We start from the raw sequence: 26,781 nt of genomic DNA on the forward strand, positions 1-26,781 counted from the left end.
AATCCAATCGTTTCCCCTGTTCTTAGATATTGTAAAACACAATGAGTGAGAAAAAAAAATTCAACTTTGCAATTAAGGACCTTTGTAATAGCACCAACAGATAAAAGATTTACTTGGAAACTGGGAATATGGAGGACATAATTCAAGTTGATGGTAGAAGTGCATTGAATAGAACTTGTGACAAAATAGGAGGAAAAGAACCATCTGCAATATGGACAGTTTCTTTACTAGAAGAAGGTGAATATGTTAAGAATTTACTAGATGAGCTTGTCATATGTTTGTTTGCTCCTAAACCTATTACCCATGAATCATCAACGGAATCAGCTAGGAAAGCAATACTTGAATGCACAAAATTAGAGGAAGCATCTGAAGTGGATGGAGGGTCAAGTTTTGTCAAGGGACGCCTCAAGGTCTGTGCCTCTTCAGCAGATATACTTCCAGGAGCTGCAACCACCTCAACTTGATATGCAACATGTCGAGTTCAACTTGACCTTTTAGCCCCATGACCATGACCATGAGTTGGTCGTTCATGTAGCTTCCAACATGATTCCTTAGTATGCCCCGACTTTCCACAGTGATCACATCTGCAGGAATCATCTTCAGATGATATACGAGCAATCTGAGAAGATTGAGAGGCTATAAGTCCAGCTCTCTCAGATGGATCCGATTGATAACATCACACTCTTCTACTTCCTGCTGAACATAAGAGTAGGCCTCCTCTAAGGAAATCACCGGATCCTCACCCAATATTTGGATCCGAATCGGGTCATACTCAGCATTCAACCCAACAAGGAACTCCTATATATGCCTTGTCTCAACCTTCTTTTAATATCCTATCACATTCTCCTCACGCTAGGAATGATAGGTCTCATAGTACTCTAGCTGTTGCCAAAGGTCATTCAGTGTTGCATAGTATTGATTCACAGTAAATTCTCCTTACTTTAAGCCATGAACTTTGTTGCAAAGTTCATACACCCGTGCAGCATTTCCATGTTAAGAGTAAGTTCTAGTCATAGTTTTCCAAATTTTTGTTGCGGTGTCCAACATCAAATACCCATCGGCAATTCTAAGCTCCATAGGATTGATTAGCCAAGACATAACTAATGAGTTTTTAGAGTCCCATTTATCATTGGTGTCACTTAGAGGTGCTAGTGGAGTCTTAGAACCGGTGATATAGCCTTGAAATCCCTAGCTTTGATGAATAAAAGACAAGACCTTGACCAAGCAAGGTAATTTGCACCATCAAGCTTGACCGGACTGATTTGCAAGGAAGGATTGTCATGTGAAGGGACAACCTTAGTATCAATTGTTTTGGAACCATCACCCATTGTATATAACCCGAGAAAGAGGGAATCAGGTCTGAAAATCAGAAAAACAAACCCACAAATGGCAAAAAAAGAACAAACTTGATTTGAAGGAATCAGACCAAGATAATGGGCTAGGTGAAGGCGCAGCAGCAGGGCGAAGCGACCGGAACTGGCCGCTATCAGAGAGGTGGCTGGAAAACGTGCCATGTGCCATCATGTGAAGAAGGACGCAGGAACTTCCAGTGGCGTGTAAACGTGCGGCGTTGGACAATGTCCGGAATCTAGGTAAGGACCGATTGGCGACCCCTCTTCCTCCTGGGCTGGGCAGTGTCAACTCACTCTCCCTCCTGTATGAAGAGAATTTTTCATTCAATCTTGTGAAATAAATTGTTACAAGCCTATTTATACTTTGAACTAGGACTATGTGGAAATATCTAGACTACGCTTTACAATAAAGAATAAGCTCCTAAAACATGTACAACTACACAAGACAACAGTTTTCCAATAATTAATGAATTAAAAATGATTTCTTTTTTAGCAAAGGAAAAGTTTAAGAAAAATAATATTTTGTATTGTTGATACTGGAAAGAGATAGTAACCATATTTTTTTTGTGGCCTCAATGTAGCTATCTAAGCCTTATGCATACATTCTGATTCTCACTTACCAAATTGGCCATAGTTGTTATGATAGCATGATATGTTAAAATTTACAAAATTGGAAGGATTAGCTAAAATTGAAAAATGATTAAAGGTTTGCATTTTTTTATCATTAGGCCAATATCTAATATTTTAATACATAAAAACATTGTTCTTCTATAATTTACAAAAACTCTTAAAAATAAAAAATAAAACTGGATACTTGTGCTTGCAAAACTTTTCCATATCTCAATTACCAATAGGGTTCGTTGTGAATTGCAAAATACCCCAAGGCCCACCATATTGTGGTTCCAATCTATTCTCAAGGGTTGAATTTGCTCTAATCTCATAGCATTAAAAATATTTTATAATCTTCTATAAATACTCATGCTGTTAGTTATTTTTCTTATGTTTTTTTAGATAAATAAAGAGAACAATTATTTCTATCGTTTTCATTTTTGTGTAATTTGATAATAATAATGGTTCAATTGTGAGATTTTTGTCCTACAAGTCTTCAACGAAAGGCTTTGGGGATGCCTAAATGATAGATCAACTGGATTTAGAAGATCGAAGGAAGCTGAAATAAGAATTTTGGTTTAATAGGCCATGAATATAGACCCAAAAATCTCCTTTCCTATACCTTGAGGGATATAAAATGCATGTTTGATGGAATCGTCATTAATTCTTGAAAAGGAAAAAACAAGCATTGAAGTTACGAGAGCAGGAACCATTTAGTGTGACTTTTTAACCGTATCATTTATACTGATTTCACTGATATGTGGTTGACAGTAGCAAGTATGCAATATTGTTATCTCTTGATGAGCTGCTGCAAAAATAAGAATAAAATGTGTGTGTGAGAGAAAGATTGGGTCTTGATTAGTTTTGACTGCTAACAAATAGACTTTTAACAAGTGATTTATATCGTGCTATATTGTAATGTTTAAATATTCATAGAACGTAGATATAAAAAATTGAATTTTCATATATTCTTTACTTTTGAGTGTTTTGTAATCTAGATGCCTGGGCATAACAAATTTCACACTAATTTGCAGGTGGAAGTTTCCAAACTGAATGAAGAAGTGAACAACTTAAAAGCGACGGTAAGAGATCCATGATTGTAGATATGGCTTTGGCTTTGAATTTGCTTTTTTTTTTTTTTTTTTTTTTTTAGAAATTTAGTACTGTTTTCGCTTTTATTTATTTGTTTGTTATTTATAGTCATGTGAAAGTTGTATTTTAGTGCTTGGGCTATCTTGATTTCTAAATTTAGTAGTATCTGTAGTTGCTTTATACGCATGTTTCTTTTGTTGTTTTGCGATGTTAATCTGAGAATTTTCTGAATTTGAGCTGTATTCATCTTTATTATTTGGGCGTATGACACAAGATACTGGTATTTAAATTTGTATCTGGGTTAGGGTTGTAAATTTGTAAATAATTCTGAGTTTGTTGTTGGATTTGAAGGATTTTTCATTGAAGAAGTAATTCCGAGTTTGTGGTTGGATTTCAAGGGTTGGCTCTACTCTGAGTGGCTAAATATGTTAGGATTGTAAAACTAAATGTTTTCTTTTACTATGGTGTTAGTCAATATAGTTGCATAGCCATTGATTGAACTCTTTCTTCTTTTGTTGGTTGGTGTTTGTTTTGGGTGGGGGGAATGATGGCAAGTGGTGTTACCAGTGGTTAACTGTTAGGTTGTAGTTATGGATTTATTTACATAAAACTCATATATCTATGAAAATATTATTTTAATAAAATTATTTAAAGAAAAGATACATTCATGTCATGATATTAAAATTTATGTGTTCTTCAATAATCTTATTATTATTAATATTGGAAGTTTTCAAATAAAACTTATGAATATTTAAAAAGAATAAGTTAAATATATGGTAAAATTATCATAAACATACACCTATCTATATATTATACGATATAATTTAAAAGTCTAATTAAAATATATAACGTATCAAATGAAAAATAAATATACTTGTTAAGAGCAAAAGTTTGGTCTTTTGGGTGGGGGGGAAGAGAGAGTTTGGGGGGGGGGGGGCACAAAAATAGAGAACTTTTGGGGTGGTAAAATTGAAAAGATGATGGAAAACTAAGGCATAATATAGGAGTAATTGTAAGTGAATTTAACAAGTCAATGCAATAGGAGTCTTATTGCTTCCTATGTCTTCAAGTCATCAAATTCATGTAGCTTTGCTTGACCTATTGCGACTTGTAGCAACCGTATAGCAGTTGGAAGTGTTATAGAACTTGTATTAGAGTCTAATAAATAAATTTGCAGCTGATTCGTCTTCTCTTTTCCTTTCAACTTTCAATGCGGAATTCCCTGCTTTGATGCTCATCTCCTCTTGGGCTATGCTTGGTATGAGGGATTTTGATCAATCCATGGATTTGGACCATTTGGTTCAAATTTTTTTGTTTGGCATGACGAAAACAAGGTAAAATCCTTGAATTATAAATCCCTTGTAAACCACAATCCCTCATTTTGAGAGTTTCTGAAATACTTCTGCCAAATTCTTCATTTTAATGAATTAAAGATTCTTAAAAGTTTTATTTATTTACAAAAATACCATTGAAATCCATAGAGCTAATATTTATACCAAACAAGTTGAATGTTACAAATCAATGGATTAGAAACTTAAGATTTTAATTCCATGAATTTTGACAAATTCCATAGATTTTAATATCCCTAATCCAAAGATTACCTTGGAGAAACAGGTGCAGGTTTTTCTTGTTATTGAAAGCTTTCCATTTTGCTTCTCCGACTGCCAATTTAGTTTCTAGTTATTGGTTGTCTCTCCTAACCTTTTGGCATATGCCTTTTCTCCAACATCGCTCTTGTATAAAAATTCTATGCTCTTGGGCTTCACCTTTGTTTTTCCAAGCAATGTTTGTATGTTTGAGCAATACTGATGTCAACACCTAATTCTGGGGGCTCATGACCTGTGCTAGAGAATGATAAGGCTTCAGACCTCCAGGACTTGTACTAAGCATAAAACTACTAACACATACACATATAATACCATCCATACACTAATGATGAATCTATCCATCAAACATATCCCAAGAACTCACATTAACTTTCGAAGACGTCTTGCTCACTCATAAAAGTATTTGGGAGACTAACTTACTCTTGTACAAGGTTTTGTTTAATGCATAGGATATATAGAGTGGGGATTGACCCAACCCATGAACATACATCATTCAAACATACTACTAATTGTAATTGCATTATTTTTTCTTATTAGATGAAATAAGTTCATTTAAACATAAACACAGATCCTTGTTGTAGGAGAAAGTAAGGTAGACTTTTACTAATTGGTCACCGAGTTTGAAACTTGTAACCTACAAAAATGGTGAGACAAGGATTTGCATCTCAATTCAGTGGTATGATGTTGAACAATACATAATCTTGTACATGCATTCATTCAAATGGAACGTACAAGTCTCATCTTCATAATTCAATCAAACAAACGTCAAATCATCAAAAATCACATAGTATGAAATTACGATGGAAGTGGAAATGCAAAACCTATTCCTTGAGGAATTGGCCCTGAATGTTGGCTCTTTCATCCCAACTATGGTAGGAGCAAATGGCAGAAACACATGCATCAACCATCTCACTTAAATCATCCACATCTAGCCTGGTGAGCCCATGCATCAAACCAGTTGGTTAGTAACAACACCTTAGGCCTGGTGAGCTCATGCATTAGACCAGCTTGCCTTCATTCATTTCTCATGGTAGTCTAAGGCATTCCACACCATTTGACATGCCATCTGCAAGCATAGGAACAAGATATATAATTCAATGCAACATCCATTCTACTAAGCTAATCACAGTTTATTGACATACAGCCAATCAACAGAAATTGGTGACAGTTTCCGGTAAGCATACTTCTTTGGATTGTGACACATTTCAAAGTCAAGTGTGATGCCAATGGGACCTTTGTGATGCCTATGTATCATTCACCTTTCTTAAATTTAGGTGGTAAATTATGATAATTTATGTTTAAATTCCTTTCTGTTGAACCTTTGAGAATAAATTTCCAATGTAAGTAAAAGAAAAAAAAAAAAGCCTATTTGAGTATGTTGATATCTTTAAAATTTCCCCAAAATGCTTTTCCTGGGAAGCAGTCTCCGAAACCTGTGCTTTTGTTGGGTTTCACCTGCTCTTTTACAAACACTAGATGATCACATGAATTGTTGCTAATTTTTTGCATCCAAACCAACGGAGAACTGCTGCTAAATAGTCTAAAATAGTACCTTTCTTTTTGTGCTGGATCCGCATATCTTTGCTTAGAAGTGAAAAATAAATTTTTTGGATCAGTGGTGCTAGTTTTTATATTTCTTGCAGCTAGAAGAGTTAAAGAATATTCATGGAGATGCAATTAAAGTGATTAGTAATAAATCTAACAAGCCTTCCCAAAAGGCTGTTCCTGACGATCCAATTGACATTCAACGGAGAGAGAAAGTAAAAGAAGCTATGATTCATGCGTGGAGTTCGTATGAGACGTATGCATGGGGCCATGATGAACTTCAGGTATGTAAATTTTTTCTAATTTATTGGTTCAATTTATTCTTGCTTTTGTCCATTCACAATAAATAATTTAAACATCATGGACAATGTGGATTTCTTATGCCAACTTGAGCATTGCTGATTGTTTGACAAGTACTTGCAGCACTTTAAGCTTTCCTGCAACCTAGTTGTGTATTAATTGATGAGTTATCCCTTGGTGATGCCATCGGTATCTGTCTGATCTAATTTACAGTTAACCTTTCCTTTTTCTGTCAATTGAAGTTACTCCCTAATGGAAGATAAAATTTAAAAATTCAGTTGACTTTAGCAATGTTTGAAGCCTTCCTAGGAAAGCTTACTGGTGAATAAAACGTATTTAATGGGAAATTATTAATGCCAGAAGGTTTAAAATGATAATTACTTAGTCTCATAGATTAGATTAGCATATAATATTATGGATAATGTTAAAGGTAAATATGTGCATGAGTTACACAAGAATGCCAGTGGCTCGTTGGATGGAACAGGTTCATACACGTGCATGTCATTTATGATTTGATTGTTTACTCTGCTAAAGAAACCCTACAAATGATTCCAAGTTTTATCCTTTCAAAATCCTGTCTTTTCTATTAACAATTAACTTTAAACTCAGTATTATGTTACAATATAACAAATAATATTGTTTTTCCAAGGATTTTGTACTTAATTTTCCGGGATTGTCTTGTCATGAATTGTTATTTTATTTTAGAAGCTGTGAGGTATCATATTAATGTTTTTATTTTTTATTTTTTTTTGCTTATCAGCCACAGTCAAAGAATGGCGTCGATAGTTTTGGTGGTCTTGGAGCAACTCTAGTTGACTCTCTTGACACCTTATTTATAATGGGTCTGGATGAGCAATTCCAAAGAGCCAGAGAGTGAGTTTCGTTTTGTATTATATGTGCTTTTGATTTCCAAGTCTGGCCCTAATTTCCTTTTAGTTCTTTATATCTTTTTACACTTTTATGCATTCCCCATTTTTCTTAGACTGATAGAAATGATTTATGTTACTGAATTATGGTTTGCAAGAGATTTAAAATTATGAAGCAACTGTTTCATGTTTGGAATTTCCTTTTTTTTTATTTTTTTAATAGCAACTTCTAGGTAGCTATTATAGTAACCTTTCAGATTTGATGAAAGTGATGTGCCTTACCAGAGATGTAAAAAGAGGAGAGCAATATAAGATTATAGCATCTTTTGATCATAATTGGGTAATTAATTGTCTGAAAATATGTATATAAGAGGGTCTTTATGCAATTACAATCCTGCAGAAGTTTAAGTTCTAGGAAAGGGAACTCTATTGACATTCTTACCCTTGAACAACCATGCATGAAATGAATATTCTCAGAACTCAAGGTTGCAAACTTTATTGTTACCACCTGTTGCTGTTGCCAGTGTACTAGATACTTGCCCTTACATATGCTTGTGGACTTACACACAAGCAGCTAATGAAATACATTTAGCTGAAATACATTGTGGCTGTTGATTTGGACATGACTACATGCTTCTGGATGGGAATGTTCCATGCTGTTGATAAGTAACAATTCAATATGAGGTATATCATTTTGCTAATAATTCATTGAATATAAGTTAGTATGCCAGGTTTACTGACATACTGTGTGTTTGTGCATGCATGTAGAATTACCTATATTTTTGTAACATTGATTATTCATTGAATACAAGTTAGTGTGCCAAGTCTATTGACTGCCATTACCTATTATGCCGAGCATCAAACATCAATGGTTTTATGCTTTTTACATGATTTTGTGCCTCTCTTTTTAAACACCTAAATCTCTCCTAATTTAAAAGATCGAAATCAGTTGTGCTTTACAAAAGCTCATTCCTAGCTCACAGGACCATGATCAAGCTTTATAAGGTTTTCTTTTCAAAATGTGAATTAAAAACAACAACACTTAATTTTCTTTTTTCTACTCATCCATTCATTTTATAATTGTGAGATTTCTTCTAATGATATGATGCTAACGGGTAATGGTTGATGTGAGATTTTTTTTTTTTTTTTTTTTTTTTTTGACTTTGACCTTGACTCATAAATAGCGAATATAGATTATTCTTTTTAAGTCAAAGCCTTTTAATTTGTGCATTTCTTGTTCTTTTTTATTTTTGCATTTATTAAGTTTCAGCGGAGCAGTTGCTCCTAAATGAAAAGAGAAAAAATTGCTCTACAGTGGCCTGTCATATTGCATTATGACGCAAAGGCCTTCACTTTTCAATGTGTAGCCATGAGCATGTTTGTGGCTGCTACAAAGAATATAAATTCTGTTAGGATTCAATTTGTGGATATTGAAGTCTGGAACTTTCTTTCTTATGTTTGTGAAATTTAATAAGATTTTTGTGAATAGATTGAGATTTGTTCTGTTCTCAAATCTCAATTAAACCAACTTTAATTTCTCCCAATTAGGGTTAGCAAAATTGACCTGTACCCATTTACCCACCCATACCCTCCTTTTATAAATGGATATGTGGATGACAAATGGTTCACTTGTATTTTTAAATAGGTGTTAAATCGATTGTGAACCAACTAATCCATTAATATATGGATGGGAAAGGTTGTGTATAGTTATCCATCACCAGTAACTCACCATCATCACTAGAACCACCACATCACCAACTCACCACCACCACCACCAGGGTAGCTGTGAGATCACTTCCTGTTTCTAATCTTGCTCATGTTGTTCTCTATATTTTCCAACTTCATGTTTTTTAATATATTACCTCAAATAATTTTTGATGAATAATTAGGTGTTGTACTTTTTGAGTCTTTACTATTTTAGATTCAATGCAAATTTTTGCTAAAGTAAATGTTGACATTCTGTGTTTTATAAGGCCGCTACTATAAACATAGAACTAATGGATATGCATGGAGAAACAATACCAATTAATTAAGAATGAACTTAACTTTGTGCTTTTTGTATTTTTGCAAAAATATAGTTAGAATTTTATTTTCTTCTGCTAAATTCACAGTATGAAAGGAGGGTACCACGTTGACCTAAGATCGCAATTTGATATGCTGATTAAATATAACTATTTAAAAATTGACAATTAAAGGTATAATATCTAATTATCCCTCTACCTTCTCACATATCTTCGAGAGAATCAAATTAAATAAAATCCAAAGATAGTGGAATTTGTTTTTTAAACCAGACTAATCATTTATCACATAACCAAAAACATGATCAAATAAAGGATGTTTTTGAAATTTTTAGTATTAGAATTAATAGCCAATTTCTGTAGAAGTGTTGGTGCAAATTTAGTTTCATGTAGATGAGCTGTGATCTGTCTTATGGCCCACCAGTTTATAACCTTAGCACTTACCAGTGTGTTCTTTGTAAAATTGGTCGTTGCTATAGAGGCAAATATAAATGTTTTTGTTTTGCAAACTTGATCACAATGATGCATTAGTAAAGTTTCAAGAAGCATTTAATTACTATCATAGGTCTTACTGGCAAGTGATTAATTGGCTTAGGCATAGAACCAACAAGGTTGTTCAATGTGAATATATTTATAGAAGGGATGGACTTGTAGATGTGTGCTTTTTATAGGTGATGGTGGAGGTGCAGTGGTGGCAGTGGTATGGTGGTGCATGGTGGTGGTGGTGGTGTTGTGGTGGTAGAACTAGTGGGTGAATAGTTTATGTGGGTCAAGTGGGTATGGGTATCCATGTAAATACTAAATAGTTTATAAATGGGTACGAAGCTTAATTCTTACCCAACACATTTTCAGCCTACCAACCCATCTACTACCCCTACTTCCAAATTTATTTATTGGCCTTCTCTTGTTGATTTAGCTGCCTAACTCTAGTTTTGGTTTATTATTAAATTCTCTTGTGCATATTTCTTCTATTACTGGTCAATGTGTTACAACGTGTCGTTACAATGCCTCTGGATATTTTCAATTGGATACTTGTTGATGTAACTGCCATTCTATGCAGGTGGGTTGCAAATTCATTGGACTTTAACAAGGATTATGATGCTAGTGTCTTTGAGACAACCATAAGGTTGCATAACCAGGTTTAATATGTAGTTTGTTTAACTTATCATACAATGATTTTGAGCAATGGCTTATATTGATGGTACTTTAGATTATTTCAGTACGAGCTGCTAATTATTTTGCTTATATTTTGTCGTTTAAAATTGGAATCCAGAGTTGTTGGTGGACTACTTAGTGCGTACGATCTTTCAGGGGACAAAGTTTTCCTGGAGAAGGCCAAAGACATCGCGGATAGATTGCTGCCTGCATGGAATACGCAGACTGGGATCCCTTATAACATCATTAACTTGGTGCACGGCAATGCACATAACCCTGGATGGACTGGTGTAAGTAGTTGACTGGTGAATATCATTAACATCTTTTATAGTTGTTTATGAATCTTATTCTTCATTCTTTCAAACTTTTCACCCACTTCTGCTTTAAACATCCATCAATGGATAATGGTGGTTCTCAATTCTGAGAACCTGTGTAGCATCAGTAATTCCACTGGACAAAACATAAAATATCATCCGATGCTGATAATTCTCAGATGTTTCATGATAGCTCTAAAATGTATCAGAAATTGAAGATAAACTTGTTGACATTTTTGGCATTTCCAACCATTGGATAAGTGTGCCTAATACATTGTCCAAATGTTATTATAGGCGCCCTTAAAGATTTTTTAGCTGGATTGAGAGATAGTTTGAGATGATTGTCAAATATTCATGAGTAGTTAGCACATTCATGGAAATAATCACATGTTTTTGTTCTTGGTTCTAGGGCGATAGTATCCTTGCAGATTCTGGCACAGAACAACTTGAATTTATTGCTCTTTCCCAAAGGACGGGAGACCCAAAGTATCAGCTGAAGGTGTGTTCCTCTATTGTCTATACATGCATCTGGTTGTTGTCATTCTTTTTGTTGACTTGGTTCATTCCAATATCTGCATTCCACAAAGTTCATTTTCTCTTTGTTGCGATGTTAATGAGTGGTTTACTTTTCTGACAAAAGAAACAATTTTGCTAGTTAATTTACTTGTAAAGTTACAATTAATCAGTTGCCTTGGAAGTTTATTTTTTAGGTGGAGAAGGTTATAACTGAGATCAATAAAACCTTTCCTGCTGATGGTTTGCTTCCAATCTATATTAGTCCTGATACTGGAACTGGGTCATACTCAACCATAACTTTTGGTGCCATGGGTGACAGGTATTGACCATTTTAAAGATATAGATAAAATTTAAGCATGTTCTTACTTGACTAGATGAGCTGCAAATCTATTAAGATTGTGATTAACTTGAAAATTTAATCGCAGCTTTTATGAGTATTTGCTCAAAGTTTGGATTCAAGGAAACAAAACTTCATCCGTGAGACACTATAGGTGAGACATTTCATTGATATGCTTACCTTCTTTTTTTTTGGCTTCCCTTATGCTATACATAGCACTCTTAAATTTAGTGGATACATATTATCCCCCAATTGATCTGACCAATGAAATATTCTGTATCGAGGTGGTTTTCCTTGACAGGTTGAATTGGATGTTTACTAATATTAGGCGTCTGTTTATTGGTAAAATATAACTTCTAAGTTTTTCTATATTTTGAAACAACTGTTTTCATTCTATATGAGAAACTTGGATAACATGTTAATATCATAATTGTGCTACGAGGTTATACGGTTAAACATTCAATAAAATATGTTCATTTTTTTTTTTTCTACTGGCATATTATCATTTAATTAAATAATTATAATTAAGTTGTCAATTTCTTTTTAATGATTTTCACAATTTGCTTCTTTTTCTTAAAAAAGAGTGACTAGTGGAAAAAAAATTGTGGAATAGCAACAATGACATTTTATGAGTAACAAGCTTTACTTTTCTGCCATAAAAGAAGCTTTGTAATTAATTTTATTAGTTTTTTCCTTATAAAGTGAAAGAACAAAGTATGAGAATATTTTGCGTGTGTGTATATATATACATACATACTATATATATATGGCCAAATGCATAAATTAACTTTACTTTTTGCAAAATAACCTTTGTGGCACTGTCAACTTTTACTTTGACCCGTTGAATATTTTTAACTTATAAAATTACATTTTCAAACACTTTAACTTGAAAAATTTATTCTAATGAATGTTTCAACTTGTAAAATTAGATTGATTAAATATTTATGGGATAGTTGAAAAACGTGAAAATATATTGATTCAAAAGTAACCGCACATGAATTTATATTTTGCATATAAAAGTCAAGAACCCTAACATTATTGTTGCTAGTGCGAAGAGGGGTGCAATATTACTAAAATTCGTAACTTTAGGGGGCAAAATAGGTTCCTTGCAAAGTTTGGATTGCCATAAGATTTTTTGCAAAAACTACAAGGTTGAATTATGTATTTGGCCAATTATGTATATAAAGAAGGTAAGGGTGTTACTATTCATATTGAATAGTGAATTACCCTTCTCTTATCTTTTATTTTATCTATAAGTCTCAGTCATTTTTTTATTTTTTCTTTTATAACTTTGCCATCATTGTTTATTTTCTATTTATCCTTTTTCTTTACAATAAATAATTAATTTCCTTTTATCTTTTGTTTTTTTGTTTAACAATACCTATTGCCTTTTGAATTGAAGTTAAGGCTGTGTTTGGTATAAATTAATTGAAAATATAGAATTCGTTTAGGAATAATAGAATTTAGTTTAGTTGTTGATGAATTCCATGAAATTGCTGTTCATAACGAATATAAAAATATGAAATTTAAAATGAATTCTTGAAAATTTTGTGAAACTCATTTATATCAAATATAGCCGAAAGAAATTACTTTGGATCTAAAATTTGTCATCATCATACAGTTCATATGTATTTTATGGGAAACACCCAAAGTTAATTTTGTGAAACAAAAAAATCATGTAAGAGAAATTAAAGTAAGGAAATTTAAAGTTTTATGATGAAATATTTAATGGTAACAGACTGTAAAGTTGAGGAATGATATTTGTAACAATGTGAAATTTTGGTGTCTGTTTGAAAATCTCCAAGGCTTTGTACGTGTTAAGATAAGCAAGAAGAAATGGAAGGAAAGGAAATTGAGAAAGTATGTGGACAATATTTGAGTTGAATGCATGTCAATTGCCTTTCTTTTCCTTTCCTTCCACCTATCTTTCTCTTATGTCATATGCAAACTAAGATGTTTGTTTGGGCTGAATTAACAATTTATTGAGTTGAATGACTAAGAAGTGGTATAAAGAGCTGATTTTTGAATGAATAGGTAGTATATGTTGTCATTTATAATTGTAGGGGTAATTTCGTCTTCTTATCCAATCAATTATATAGCTGATTGAATCGGTTCTAAAAAAATGGCTCGCAAATTCAAATAAGTAGCTTAGCATTTTCATTCAACAAAATTCGATTTGCAAATTCAAATAAACAACTTATTGGTTTAACATTGTTGTCTGACCAAATAAGTTGAAGGTCCAATAAGCTGTCAATTAGATAAAACAAACGTTCTATAATTTATGATAATTATTGTATTTTCTCATTTTAGATTTAACCTCCCCGGTTTTGGAATTTCCATTTTCCCTCGAGTAATTGATAATTTCATAGTTAATTTATTACTTTGAAAGTTGAGAAATAAACCTTCCTGAATTTTTAATTTTGTGGCATCAGAACTGATGTGGGCCAAAAAATGCTTTATGGAAAGAAAACTGTCCCATGAAATTAAATTGACTAAATACATAAATTTACCCATGTAATTGTCACGAAAAACCTTGTGACTTTTTTGGAAACTTATCATGGCTTTGCAGTTATAGATTTTGGTAACATTGATACTTTTTCACACCAGCAACAATAACTTTTTGGATTTTTTGGCTTTCATATATAGAATATTAATTTGATACGTGGTTAATACAGTTTTGGAATAATAATTTTCACATTGTTAAACTATCCAATAAGTGTTTAATTGATCTAATTTTACAAGTTGAAGTGTTCAATAGGTCAAGTATTAGTGCCATAAGGTTTTTCTTTACAAGTACAGGGGGTGAATTTGTGTATTTGGCCGAATTAAATTTTGAATATTAACTTAACTGTATTCATCAATTATTTCCTTAATGCAATGGTAAATTGGAAGAAAATGATTGTAAAATACAGCAACATTTCTCATGGACTCCTTGAGATGGATGGTATAGGTGGTCAAAATCACATTTAATTTCTTGTACGCCAAATATGAAATTGCATTCAGTTATGAGGAATTAAATTTAATTACTTGTGCTTCCATTTTAACCCGACACTTGGATGCTGCTCTCTCTTATTCAGACTTACCATGTTTCTTAGTTTAAATCTAAGTACTATTTTAGTAAACTTTTTTTTTGAACACCTAACATCTAACTTGTGGATCTTGCAAGCAGAGAAATGTGGGAGAAATCGATGAAAGGCCTATTGAGCTTAGTTAGGAAAACCACACCATCATCTTTCACATACATTTGTGAGAAGAGTGGAGAGACACTGGCTGACAAGGTAAGTTTTGGCTTTTATTGTTCTAGTTAATAACATATTACTGCTTGTTTGGAGCAAATGAATATTGTGGAATTCATTTCGAGTTTCATATTTCATATTTGAAACAAAAAAAAAAGTGTTCTCTTCGGTGTTAAAATTTCAATTCTGTGGCAATGAAATTAATTGAACATAATAAGTGGTATTTTCAAATGAAGTCAACAAAACTAACTACACAAATTTTATGGTAAAAGTTGCTGATACCGTCTCATTCTCCTCTCTCTCTCTCTCTATATATATATATATATATATATTATGTGATTCTTGATCTCCCAATCATTTTTTTTGTTAGATTTGGGAAACAAATATTAATTATAAATTTACAATATTGTGTTACAGTCCTGTTCTTGATCTAGTTTGGCACCAGTCCACAATGAAATCTCGATCTTGGTTTGCTTGAAGCCTAAATTTCCTGGTGTTTCAGCTAGTGCAACCTATGGTTGCTAAGGGCTCATCTATTAAAAGCCTAGAATCTCAACAAAATAAGACATATATGCTCTTAAATCAATCCCCCCAAGTCAAAAAAAAAAAAAAAATTGGCTTTGATGAGTAAAGTCTGTGATTTTCAGTTTCTACATTTCCCTCTCCAACCGTTGTTTCTGTTTATTCTCGATTAACACTACAAGTGGCAGCATGGTAACTCCCCACCCTTGGCAAGGCCCTTAAACTGTGTCTAATTTTTTCCCCAATCTTAAAGGCAACAGAAGCCACTGTATCTTGCTCACATTCTGTTCTGTCCTTTCCCTTGTCTTCTTGATGCATCTTTTCATGAAAGCCTGAAATTATTTATGAATATCTGTTGAATCTGCAATAACCATTTGTATTATAGCAAGTTGTTATAATCCATATTTGTGATATCATTTGGCTTCGATCCATGGTGAAACCAAAATTTGTTGGGTTGCCTACCCTTGTGACCTACGGTTTGCTAGTGCAAGGCTCCTTTGGAGAGAACCTTATGATCTTTATTATGGAGCTAAATTGTTAAAGTAATAATATTTCAATAATTAGGTTGAATGAGATTGAGCGTAGTTGGAATAAAACAAATATATTAGGTTTAAGTAAAACCTCTCATATACTAGGTCACAGAAGTAACATCAATAAAAGACTTAATGACAGCTAACCTAAGCAGATTAAATAACAAAAGAAACTTGATAGCTAATACTAAATTAAATAGGCCTAATGGGTCATTTTTTCGTAAATTTTGTGACTTTTTGCAATTCTACCTTATTTAAATTACTATTTGGTCCCTGTATTTTGGTGAAATTGACCACTTTGTCCCAAATTTTTGAAAAAATACAGAATGTGTACATGTGGTTTGCTCACATTGGACTTCTAAGTCCTTCAGTCCAAAATTTATACTTTTTGCCACAAAATCCCTCATAAAAAGCCCAAAAAACCCTTATTTCTATTGTGTACTTTCTGCTAAAATCCGCTCTCTCATATAGAAATTCAAAAAAAATTAATCGCAATGAAATCCTATACAAACCTATGTCCCCAAAATTCTGAACACAAAAAGATTACATCAAAACTAAGATGTTGGTTTATATTATTAAATTTTATTATATTAAAGTGTATTTTTGTCTTCTCACTGTGCTTTTAACAGAAAAAAGTATAAACCTTGGACGAAAGGACTTAATAGTCCAATGGGAACAGACCATGGGGGTGCATTCATGTATTTTTCAAAAGGCAGGGGCTAAGTAGTTGATTTCACCAAACCATAGGGATCAAAGTACCCTTTTAGAAATTTTATTTATCATATTGCATTTTGAAAGGTTATTTGCAATTAGATCGTATCAGTCCAAAATTGAAGAAAATAATGACTTTTTATTATATTTTTAAGATGACAAAAATGTTAAATTTCTTTTTTGTCCCCCTCTACTCTCCACCTTCACTAACCCAATATCTCTCTTTCTCTCTCTCTCTCTCTCATGGACAAAATAATACGAACCATAAAAAATACTGAAATTGCCAAGGACAATTGAAGATTCAAAATAGATCAAGAATATTGGAATGATGAGTGTATTTCTGGTGTTGATGGCCATAATGGCAACTAGGGAATTATTGAGGTATATTTGTGCAATTTTGATGGAATTCGCTTGTTGGATTATTGATTTTGGCTTTTATTTGTATAATTCAAATTGAAGCTTGAAGAAATATTGGGCAATGATTAACAATGGGTTTCTATTAATTGATGCATTGGGGGGTTAAAATGGTGAGGGGAGAGAGAAAAAAAGATCATGGATGTGGAAGGAGAGAGAGACAGAGAGAACATCAAAAATAAAGAAATTTATTGATTCATATTAAGAATATATTAACAATGTTATTATTATTCTTTCAATTTTGGATCAGTACGATATAATTTCAAACAGCCATTCAAATTGGATATAATTGCTTAAATTTTTCAAACAAGGTAGAATTGCAAACAAACTGCCGAGTGTAGGAAATAGTTTGTCTACCACAAAGCTAATTATACTAGGTCGCATCAGTAACATAAATAAATGACTTAATGACAAGTAACCTAAATGACATTAAACAACGGAAGGAACCCATAATTACATTAATAAAAGAGAAAAGAAACATAATTAAATATAATAATAAAAAGAATCAACAGAACAAGAAATTTAGGAAATACTTCTCAGTTCTCACTTATCATTTATTGTTGTTTCTTTTAAATATTCATCAGTTTACATGAAACAAGCTAACTATCCACTACCTAGAACACTAGGGGCTTAAATGACACCATCTCACAACTGAATATACACGCCAAATAAAACTGAAACATCAACATAAACATGAATTAAAAGGAGCAGTTTGTTAATAGGTTTTTTGTTTTTAGAAAAAAAAAGACTTTTTTTGATTTTTGATCTTTTGTTTTTAAAATTCTGTCTTCTTTTTTTTTTTTTTTTTTTTTTTTTCTGTATGAACTGTTTTTTATTCATTCATCAGGTAAATTCAAAATTAAAAGACAAAATAATAAGTAAATAAATTATACAACATTATAGTCATTCACAAATACCATCCAACATACTAATGGTCAAGAGTTCAAAAGTCCACAATTAATTAGATCAAAGTGATTTTCATTTCAAAAGCAAATGTTAGAGTCATTTTTCAATTAACAAGAACTCTTCTTTCATAAGAACTCTGATTAAAACCCACCCAGTTTTCCACTGAAATTCATATGGATTGTAATCATGTACTATATAGTCTCCTCAACTTGCTCTATCTATTACCTTTTTTTAGTTATTCGAACAGCAAGGATCAAAGAAGAGCAGTTCCATCAAGTAGTGTATTGAACAGATAGAGACATCACGGGGAATAAAACCATTAGCTGTAGACCTTGCAATATGAGAGGCTCTTTTTTGGCAACAAGCGAATCTTTCTCAGAGAGTGTTCATATCACCTCAACCTCGCAATGTGATAATTGCTTTGATAATTGAAAAACGGTAAGGAGGAGACTTTTGGCCAAATACAATATTAAGTTTATTAACTATAAGCTTTGTAAACAAAACTAAAGAGTAGAATAAAATAAATCATCGCAATCTGATATGAATTACTGTAATTTATGATCATAATGGATATAAATATTTAAAGTTCACAAAGTTGTGTGAGGGTGAGAGGGAGAGGAGAGAAAAGAAAGTGTATCTAGTACTACTAGCATAAAAGAAATAAAATCATATAAACCAGAAGTCGTGGTTTTATATGTTCTTTGTTTTTTTTAGTTTTAAAAAAAGTTATAAAATAAATATAGCCACTTCTGAAACAAACATGTTTTGGTTTTTTGTTTCTCTATAAAAATAAGCAAAAACCCAAAAACTAAAACAATAACAAAACGACATCTATAAGTGCTAAGGTTTAGGTTGACTTGTCACCACTATGCTTCCTTAACAGGCATGCACCTCTTATAAACTCGGGTCTTAGCTGCTAAATTTGATCATTCAGTAGTTTTATGTACTAGTTTAATTACTACTTTGTAACGAATGGGTTCTTTTAGTTGTGTTATCTTTTCTAACAAGATTGCTACATGAAGGCTATTTTAGGGAATAATGACAAAAAGAATTAAATTCTAGCTTGGTTCCAAACATAAAAGTACGTAATTCAATTAAATTCCAAATTTTGAGTATATCATTTCAAACATGAGAATTGTTGATAAATTAATTCTACACTTCTAATTTTGTTTACTCTAAATGGAATCCTATTAGATGGACTTTAACCTAATTTTTTTTTTTTTCCTAATTTCCTTGTGCTTGTCAAGGAAAAGCATAATGTTTAATGTTCTCGATGCTTGTTTCTTTTTTTATTTGTGCAGATGGATGAATTAGCATGCTTTGCTCCAGGAATGCTAGCTTTAGGATCTTCTGGTTATGGGCCTGCTGACTCCGAGAAATTTCTTTCGCTTGCAAAGGAGGTATTCTTATTGTTTTTAAAGCTGAGTGTTAGAATGACCATTGCTATGTTGCTAATTATTAAAACGATATTTGTTATGTTCAGTAGTGATTTGTTTTCATCTGAGGTTTGAAATCTATGAGTCATGTTTGATCTTGGCGATATTTCATCTAATTCTTTTTGACCATGAGTCATGTTTGATCTTGGCAATATATCATCTAATTCTTTGTTGAATCACTATTCTATGGAATATCAAATTTTTAACCGTAAGTTTAAGTTCTAAATATAATAGTTTGAGGGCAAGGGAGGGAATTGAAGATAAATTTTATTTCCTTTTGTTGTTTGGCTGCTAAAACATGTGGGGAAGGGAAGGGAAGTGAAAAGAAGGAAGTTACACTTCTAGTATGCCTTTATAGCAACTTTTTGTTGCCTTCCATTCTGGGAGGAAATGGAAAGAAATGAGAAGTTTAATGAAACTTTAATTGCTTAGTGTATCCTTAATATTCCAACAAATAGAACTATATTAATGAAACTTTAATTGCTTATTGTATCCTTAATATTCCAACAAATAGAACTATATCTAAGGTTTAATGGAACAGATAAGTCTAATACCCTTTGCTTCTAATGAGACATCTGAAATGATGGGAAATTTAATTTCACTTCTTTCTTTTTTTCTTTTCCCTTGACGACATTGACTTGGATATGCTGCAACTAATTATTTTGGCATGTTCCTATGTTTCTTACTATGTGGGTTTGATTTTCCTTTTTTCCCCCTTTGTGCAGCTTGCTTGGACTTGCTACAATTTCTACCAATCAACACCAACTAAATTGGCTGGAGAGAATTATTTTTTCCACTCTGGCGAGGTTAGTTGATGAAACACATATTTGAGAGGGAAAATTCTGTATTTCTTATGTATATACGGGTATACAATAGCACCATTTATATATAATAATTAGTCCTAAATATTCAGCTATACAACTATGCAAAGTAGGAAATAATCCCTAAGAATCAAGGATTCTCAATAATTACAGGGATTCAACGCTCCCCCTCAAGTTGGTCCATGGATATTAGACATCCTAACTTGTAAACAAGACTATGAAAAGATCTGTGCGTAATCCCTTAGTAAATACATCAGTTAGCTACTCTCTTGGAGTTGCATGTGAAACACTTAAGGAGTTACTCATTATTTCCTCCTTTATAAAGTGTAGGTCAATTTCTATATGTTTAGTCCGATCATGCTAAGCTGGATTGTGGACTATTTGATTGCAGAATTGTTATTACAGAATAGGGATAAATCATATGAATCTAACAATTTTAAATCTTTCATCAGTTTGCAACCATAGTAGTTCACAAATGCCTTGTGCCATAGCTTTGGATTCTACTTCTGCAATTGATCTTGCCACCACATTCTGTTTCTTACTTCTCCATGGAATGAGGTTTCCTTCCAACAAAAGTGCAATGTCCTAATTTTGTCCTCCCATCATCAAGTGATTCAGCCCGATCTATATCCACGAAACCTTTAATTTGTTGATGACCATGTTTTGAGAAAATAAGCCTTTTTTTAGGTGCAGCTTTCAAGTACCACAAGATACGGAAGACAACTTCTAAGTGAGATTCCCAGGGACCATGCATAAGATCAACTTACTAGATTAACAATATATGCTATACCTGGCTAGTGTGTGAGAGGTGGATCAATCTTCCAACTAATATTTGATATCTACCTAAGCCGCTCTTGCTTGTAGTCTTTGATTTGCGTCAATAGGAGAGTCTGTTGAATTTCATAGTTTATGTTATTTCATGCAAAAGATGAGAATTTATTTGTAAATGTATTCTATTTGGAATTAGTTTATAAATGAACTTTTACATTTCTATTTCCTTTGTTCCAAAAAAAGATGCAAAAGACAACTTTATGTGCATAAGATAACAATCTTAAGGACCACCTCAAAAAACCATAATAAGATGAATACTCTGCAATATTCTAAAGTCTTCATCAGAAGTCCCACTCCAATTCTCAACACCTTCATCTTCACTACTAGAGTGATAATCTCAATTTCTTATACCTGTTTCAACCAAATGAACCTCAAGATTTACATATTGTGATTGTTAAATTGAAAAGTTTGAACAAGCATCTGACTTGATTAACTTGATTGGTTTGGCTTGGTTTCGCCTATTTCTACTTGTTTCTCCAATGCTAGTTGCTTTTTCCACCTCTTTGTTTCAAGCTATTGTCACCACCACTACTAACGAGTGACATTTCCTTAGCATCCTGATCTATTGTACTTACTTTATCACTCAACCATTTATTACTTTCATCCAGTGATGAAACTACGGGGAACTAAAGGGATATCTTGCAACCCCATCGCCAACTCTAAATTTCTTGTTTTGGGGGGTCTATGATTAGAAGCATGAGTTGGTTTTTCTTTTTAATTTCAAATGTCTTACTTGAAATTTAATACAATATAAAGCATACTAGAAACTTCACTCGAGGGGCATGGCAATAGAGTTTTTAGCCATAGTGCATCAACCTGTTAATACCTGCTCAAGATTGCCTTCAACTTGAATAATATTATCAAAATCAAGCAATTTGTGGTGATTCACCTCATCTTGCTTTTCATTTTCCATTTATTGCTCCATCACTTCCCTAACATGATGAGGACTTTTTGCATTTTTATCACCTCAAATTAAGTGCTATTCTCGTCTGTCTACCGAATTTGTAATTTTTTCACAAAACACGAATATGATAGGATTTATATGATCGGGATCTCTAGGTAATTTTATTTCCAAACAGGTAGTTCTTGACTGTTAATTACAAGATGGCCCAACTTTGCTTATTCTATGTGCCTTTTAGAGGCTTAAGAGAGAAGAAAACGTAGAACCAAAGGAAGCAATATGTAGGAAAGATGTGATAAATAACTAATAAGAGCTCTAGCTAAGTTACTGAATAATTAAATAATGAACAAGAAAACTATATGTTTTTAGATAAAGAAAGATGAAAAAAAAAAAAAATTGAAAATGAAATAAGGAAGAAAATGTGAGGACAAAATTGTGAGAAAAAGAGATTGTCTGAAACGAATAGAGAAAGAAGTGGAGGAGATTAAAATGGAAAAGTGAAAAACAATATAAATGCAAGGAAAATGAATAACTTGCTTAAGGCACCTTGCCTGATAAATTATGCTTGTAGTATGTGAATTTTTCCAATTTTTTTACTGCAGTGACAAACCCTAAGTTTGTACAATTTGGTCAGTCAACTAAAATTTCCAGTTTGAAGCCTAAATAGATGTGGGTATTTCAATTTGAGAGGATTGTTTTGCATTTTGCTGTTGTGTGGAATATTTAGATGGAGAGGATTGCAAGTATTTGAAAAAGAAAATCAGAGTTTATACTTTGGTTTGTTGGGAACTTTACTTTTTATGGTCTTCACTTTGTCTTGTTTTTACGTGAGTTTGTGTGGGTGGATACTTTGTGTTCCATATTGTGACATGCTTCTGTCATTGATGAATGTACTGATTGCATTTTGCACATTATGTTTTCAGGACATGACTGTGGGTACATCATGGAACATATTGAGACCAGAAACAATTGAATCACTCTTCTATCTGTGGCGTTTCACTGGCAATAAGACATATCAGGAGTGGGGTTGGAATATATTCCAAGCATTTGAAAAGAACTCACGTGTTGAGGCTGGATACGTTGGACTGAAGGATGTAAGCACTTTCTTAATCCTCTGAACCACATTAATTGTCTGGTTACATTTGTGTACGATGAGATAAGGTTTACATGAGAGATATTCTTCTTCCCATAACTATTGGCTTTATATTTTGCTTGCTTCTTGTTTTGTTATTCTTTTTAATCATTGTTGCCAAATAATCGACTTTTTAAAGAAAGAGTAGAAGTTCAAGTTAATCTAACATCTCAAATAAACTAAGAATTTTAGTGAAGGGGAATGGACAAGTACTGAAAAAGTAAATTTATAAAATTTTTTATTCACAACAATAACCGAAAGTATGGTACCCAAAGGACACATCTTGAAATGTTTTACCCTGCATTAAGCACAAAAAAATTTATTGTTCCAACATATGATGAAAGGTTTAACATCAATAGCAGGGAAACATCAGCTCCCTAAAAATCATATAACTTGCAATTTTGGACCTAAACTTTCAAATCATACATTAATATAGTAAAAACTTGCAGAACTTGAATTAATACATACACGCATGTTAGCAAAAATACCGTAGTTTGAAACACACTGCATTTGAGTCACAGTGGGGGCACTAGCCCACTTGTCTCATGCTGAGAGAGATTTGAGTCACAGTGGGGCCACTAGCCCACTTGTCTCATGCTGAGAGAGATTTGGTTGAATTAGTATATATATAAGTGCAATGAGCAGTAGATAACAGACATCCAATACCAAAATTACAAAATATACTAATTAAAGAAAAGGTAGGACCATAATTTATAATTTAGATAATCCTCTGCTACTCTTTAGATGCTAAGTGCTAACCATTAAGAAGGAACAGTAGGAATAAAACCAAATGAGATTGTCAACAGTTACATTCATCGCATCTGACTATAGGTCATAACTGAGTCAGTATTTAAATTTGAGAAATAAATTTGATAAGTTTTATTAAGAATTAGTTGAGGACATGCCTAGAGAAAATTTACATCGAATATTTTAGTTTAGAAAATTTCATCAAATGAAAGATGGAGTTCAAGGAATGCTACTATTGCCGTTGGAAAAATATTTTCAATTTGAATGTAATGACCATAACAAATGATTTATAGTTGCATAAGTATTTTCATGGGGAACCTACAAATATTGCTGTTGTGCATATGCAGATTTTATTGTACTAGAACTTTTTTTTTTCGGCATTCGTGCTGAAATACAGATTGGATTAATATGTATAAATCAGGAGATTATATTTCCTAATTTCAGAAGTTGTTGGAAAAAGTAATATGACAGTTGGAGGCTTGTTTGTAATGTAAGAAGTTTTGATGATGTGAGGACATGTCAAAACTATGATTTAATTTCTAGTGTGGTTGAACTATCAGTAGCAATCTGTAAGAGTTGAAGTTGTAAAGGATGGTAGAGACACAGAGGTAATGATAATGAAATCTGTGACTTGCTATCACATTAGAAATGCTCTGTTTTTGATTTACTTTTTATAATTTTTATCTTTTAGAAGATGTACCTAGGAGTGTTTAAATATGTGGCTTAGATTTCCCAAGCAGGAAGTTAGGACAGTATTTATGGGATAGATTTAATCAGCTTTAAGTAAACAAGTATGAGGTAAGTTTTAGAGGAAGTAGGTTATTGCTTAGAGATTGAAGCAAGCATCTGTACAAGTATAAATAGCTGTTACCAGCGATGCTGGAGACAAAAGAGAAACTTGCAGATTGAGAGTGAGCAAGGAATGTATTGAAAACTTTATACTGAAAATGACGAAGAAATAAGAAGAATTTTGCAGATTTTAGTGAACTATTTAAAAGAGGCTGCCAAGTTCAACTATTCCCAAATTCCTCTGATTATGTTTGTTCTCTTTCTTTAAGGTCTCTTTTATCTTCCTGTTGACACATCAACTCTGTTAATGGCGTCTCGTCTTCATCCTTAGTTCCACAAAGTAGCAAATTTGTCTTTCTTTTTTTTTCCGTTTAAACTCGATCGTTCAATTTTGGTTCTCAAAGTCTAATATAATTGTGGCAGTTGAGCCCAAAATTTTATCATCATGCCATGCCCATTATGTTTACCATAACCTGAGCTCTCAATTTCTTATCTACCTACCTATCCTCCTCTCCATAAAAAGCGGGAAAGCCTTGAGGTACAATTTGGTAATGGGAATAAGCACACTATTCTTCTTTTCCCTTTCATTTATTTTGCAGGTTTTGAATGACGAATCCAAATACTTGAGTGGCTCAGAACATATTAATTGCAAGTATCAGCATTTTTTTTTTTTTTTTTTGCTTTATTCTAAATGAATCTGACTTATCTCTGTGGTCATGAGAAGAAACTAGTTTGATAACTGTTGAAGGTGGATTGTGCTAATCAACTTCTCAATGATGTTACTCTCAGGTGACTACAGGTGTCAAAGACAATATGATGCAAAGCTTTTTCCTTGCAGAGACACTTAAGTATCTCTATCTTCTTTTCTCACCGCCTTCAGTCATCCCATTAGACGAGTGGGTTTTCAACACAGAAGCCCATCCTCTCAGAATCGTGACTCGACACGATGCGGACACTTCTGGGCTGCAATTAGAGAAAAAACAAACTAGTAGGATTCATGGCAGGAAAGGAGGTCAGTTTGCTGATCATTAGGATTCATTTCCTGTGTGATGTTTTGAAGCCTTGATTTTATCTCCATGAAAATATAGAAAGTTATTAATATCAGAAAAAATTGGTTGAAGGCCTCGTGGAATGAATGCTGTTCCCATTGAGTAATAATGTGGTGCAACAAAATTTTCCATTCCAGGCTGCTAGAAATTGTTGTAGTCTATACACATGGATATGTAGGCATAGAGTGTAGCTAATTCCTATATAGGACTAGTTTACCTTTTTACCCTTGAACTAATTTAGCAGCTTGAGATTTTATCTCATATTTACACGCTTTGACAATTCAGACATGAATTTTATTTTTTTTAAAATAACATTATAGTATTCTTGCTGTTAATTTGTTGTCGCTTTGGTTTTATTTTTTGATATATTGGAAATTTTCAAACTCACTGGTATTTGGATGCTAGCCAAATCACTAATTTACTCTAGCACCAATGCTTGTTTATATTGCCTTTAACCTTGAGAGAATTGGCATTAATAAGCTCTAAAAGTATCCTTATGGCTAATATATATATGTTGCAGTGTACAACGATGCTACGAGGCACCGAATTGATTCGACAAACAACTCTTGAAATGTCCCTCTTTTCTTTTTAAATTGGAAATGAAATAAATTGGTTCCTAAATTATTGTCAAATTACATAAGCACTTCTATTTTTAAAAACTAAAAATGAGGTTTTTAATTTATGATTTTATCAACACTTTGGTTCTTCCATTTAAAATAGAGACCAAAATATTGGTAGAATTTATAAGTTAGGATTTCATAATCAGTTTAGGTATAATTCAGGGACAAATTTAACAATTAAAAGTAGGAGTGCATTGAAACTGAACAGGTCAAAATTAACATAAAATCATGGTTAATGGTTCTTGATTCCAAATTGTAATCTAGATGATATATTTATAGTTAGTTCTAGATCTTCATTTTTGTATATTGAAATTCACGGTTTTGGTTTAAAATTGGCAATTTCGGTTTGAAGTTTTAAAAAAATTATTTTAAAGAAACTCTTAATTTATTTTTTATTTTATCATAATTTTAAAATTTTTATTATC

General features: G+C 32.6%; 1 protein-coding gene across 3 annotated transcripts in view; it reads left to right on the forward strand.

Annotated features, from left to right (window-relative positions):
• Nucleotides 1-26,071, forward strand: part of LOC105637260 (mannosyl-oligosaccharide 1,2-alpha-mannosidase MNS1) — a 29,399-nt gene extending 3,328 nt beyond the window's left edge. For all 3 annotated transcript variants that reach the window (XM_012220678.4, XM_012220679.4, XM_012220680.4), the window contains exons 3-15: nucleotides 2,996-3,043; nucleotides 6,304-6,489; nucleotides 7,266-7,378; nucleotides 10,450-10,515; nucleotides 10,663-10,834; nucleotides 11,268-11,357; nucleotides 11,569-11,693; nucleotides 11,800-11,865; nucleotides 14,881-14,989; nucleotides 19,332-19,430; nucleotides 20,192-20,272; nucleotides 22,943-23,113; nucleotides 25,477-26,071. In XM_012220678.4, coding sequence (XP_012076068.1) covers nucleotides 2,996-3,043; nucleotides 6,304-6,489; nucleotides 7,266-7,378; nucleotides 10,450-10,515; nucleotides 10,663-10,834; nucleotides 11,268-11,357; nucleotides 11,569-11,693; nucleotides 11,800-11,865; nucleotides 14,881-14,989; nucleotides 19,332-19,430; nucleotides 20,192-20,272; nucleotides 22,943-23,113; nucleotides 25,477-25,719 — 1,569 coding nt within the window. In that variant the 3' untranslated portion in view covers nucleotides 25,720-26,071. The remainder of the gene's footprint in view (nucleotides 1-2,995; nucleotides 3,044-6,303; nucleotides 6,490-7,265; nucleotides 7,379-10,449; nucleotides 10,516-10,662; nucleotides 10,835-11,267; nucleotides 11,358-11,568; nucleotides 11,694-11,799; nucleotides 11,866-14,880; nucleotides 14,990-19,331; nucleotides 19,431-20,191; nucleotides 20,273-22,942; nucleotides 23,114-25,476) is intronic.
• Nucleotides 26,072-26,781: the final 710 nt, after the last annotated feature.

The sequence above is a fragment of the Jatropha curcas genome, chromosome 10, assembly GCF_041381405.1.
Source record: "Jatropha curcas cultivar XTBG-Jc1 chromosome 10, XTBG_Jcur_1.0, whole genome shotgun sequence".
Lineage (NCBI taxonomy): Eukaryota > Viridiplantae > Streptophyta > Magnoliopsida > Malpighiales > Euphorbiaceae > Jatropha > Jatropha curcas.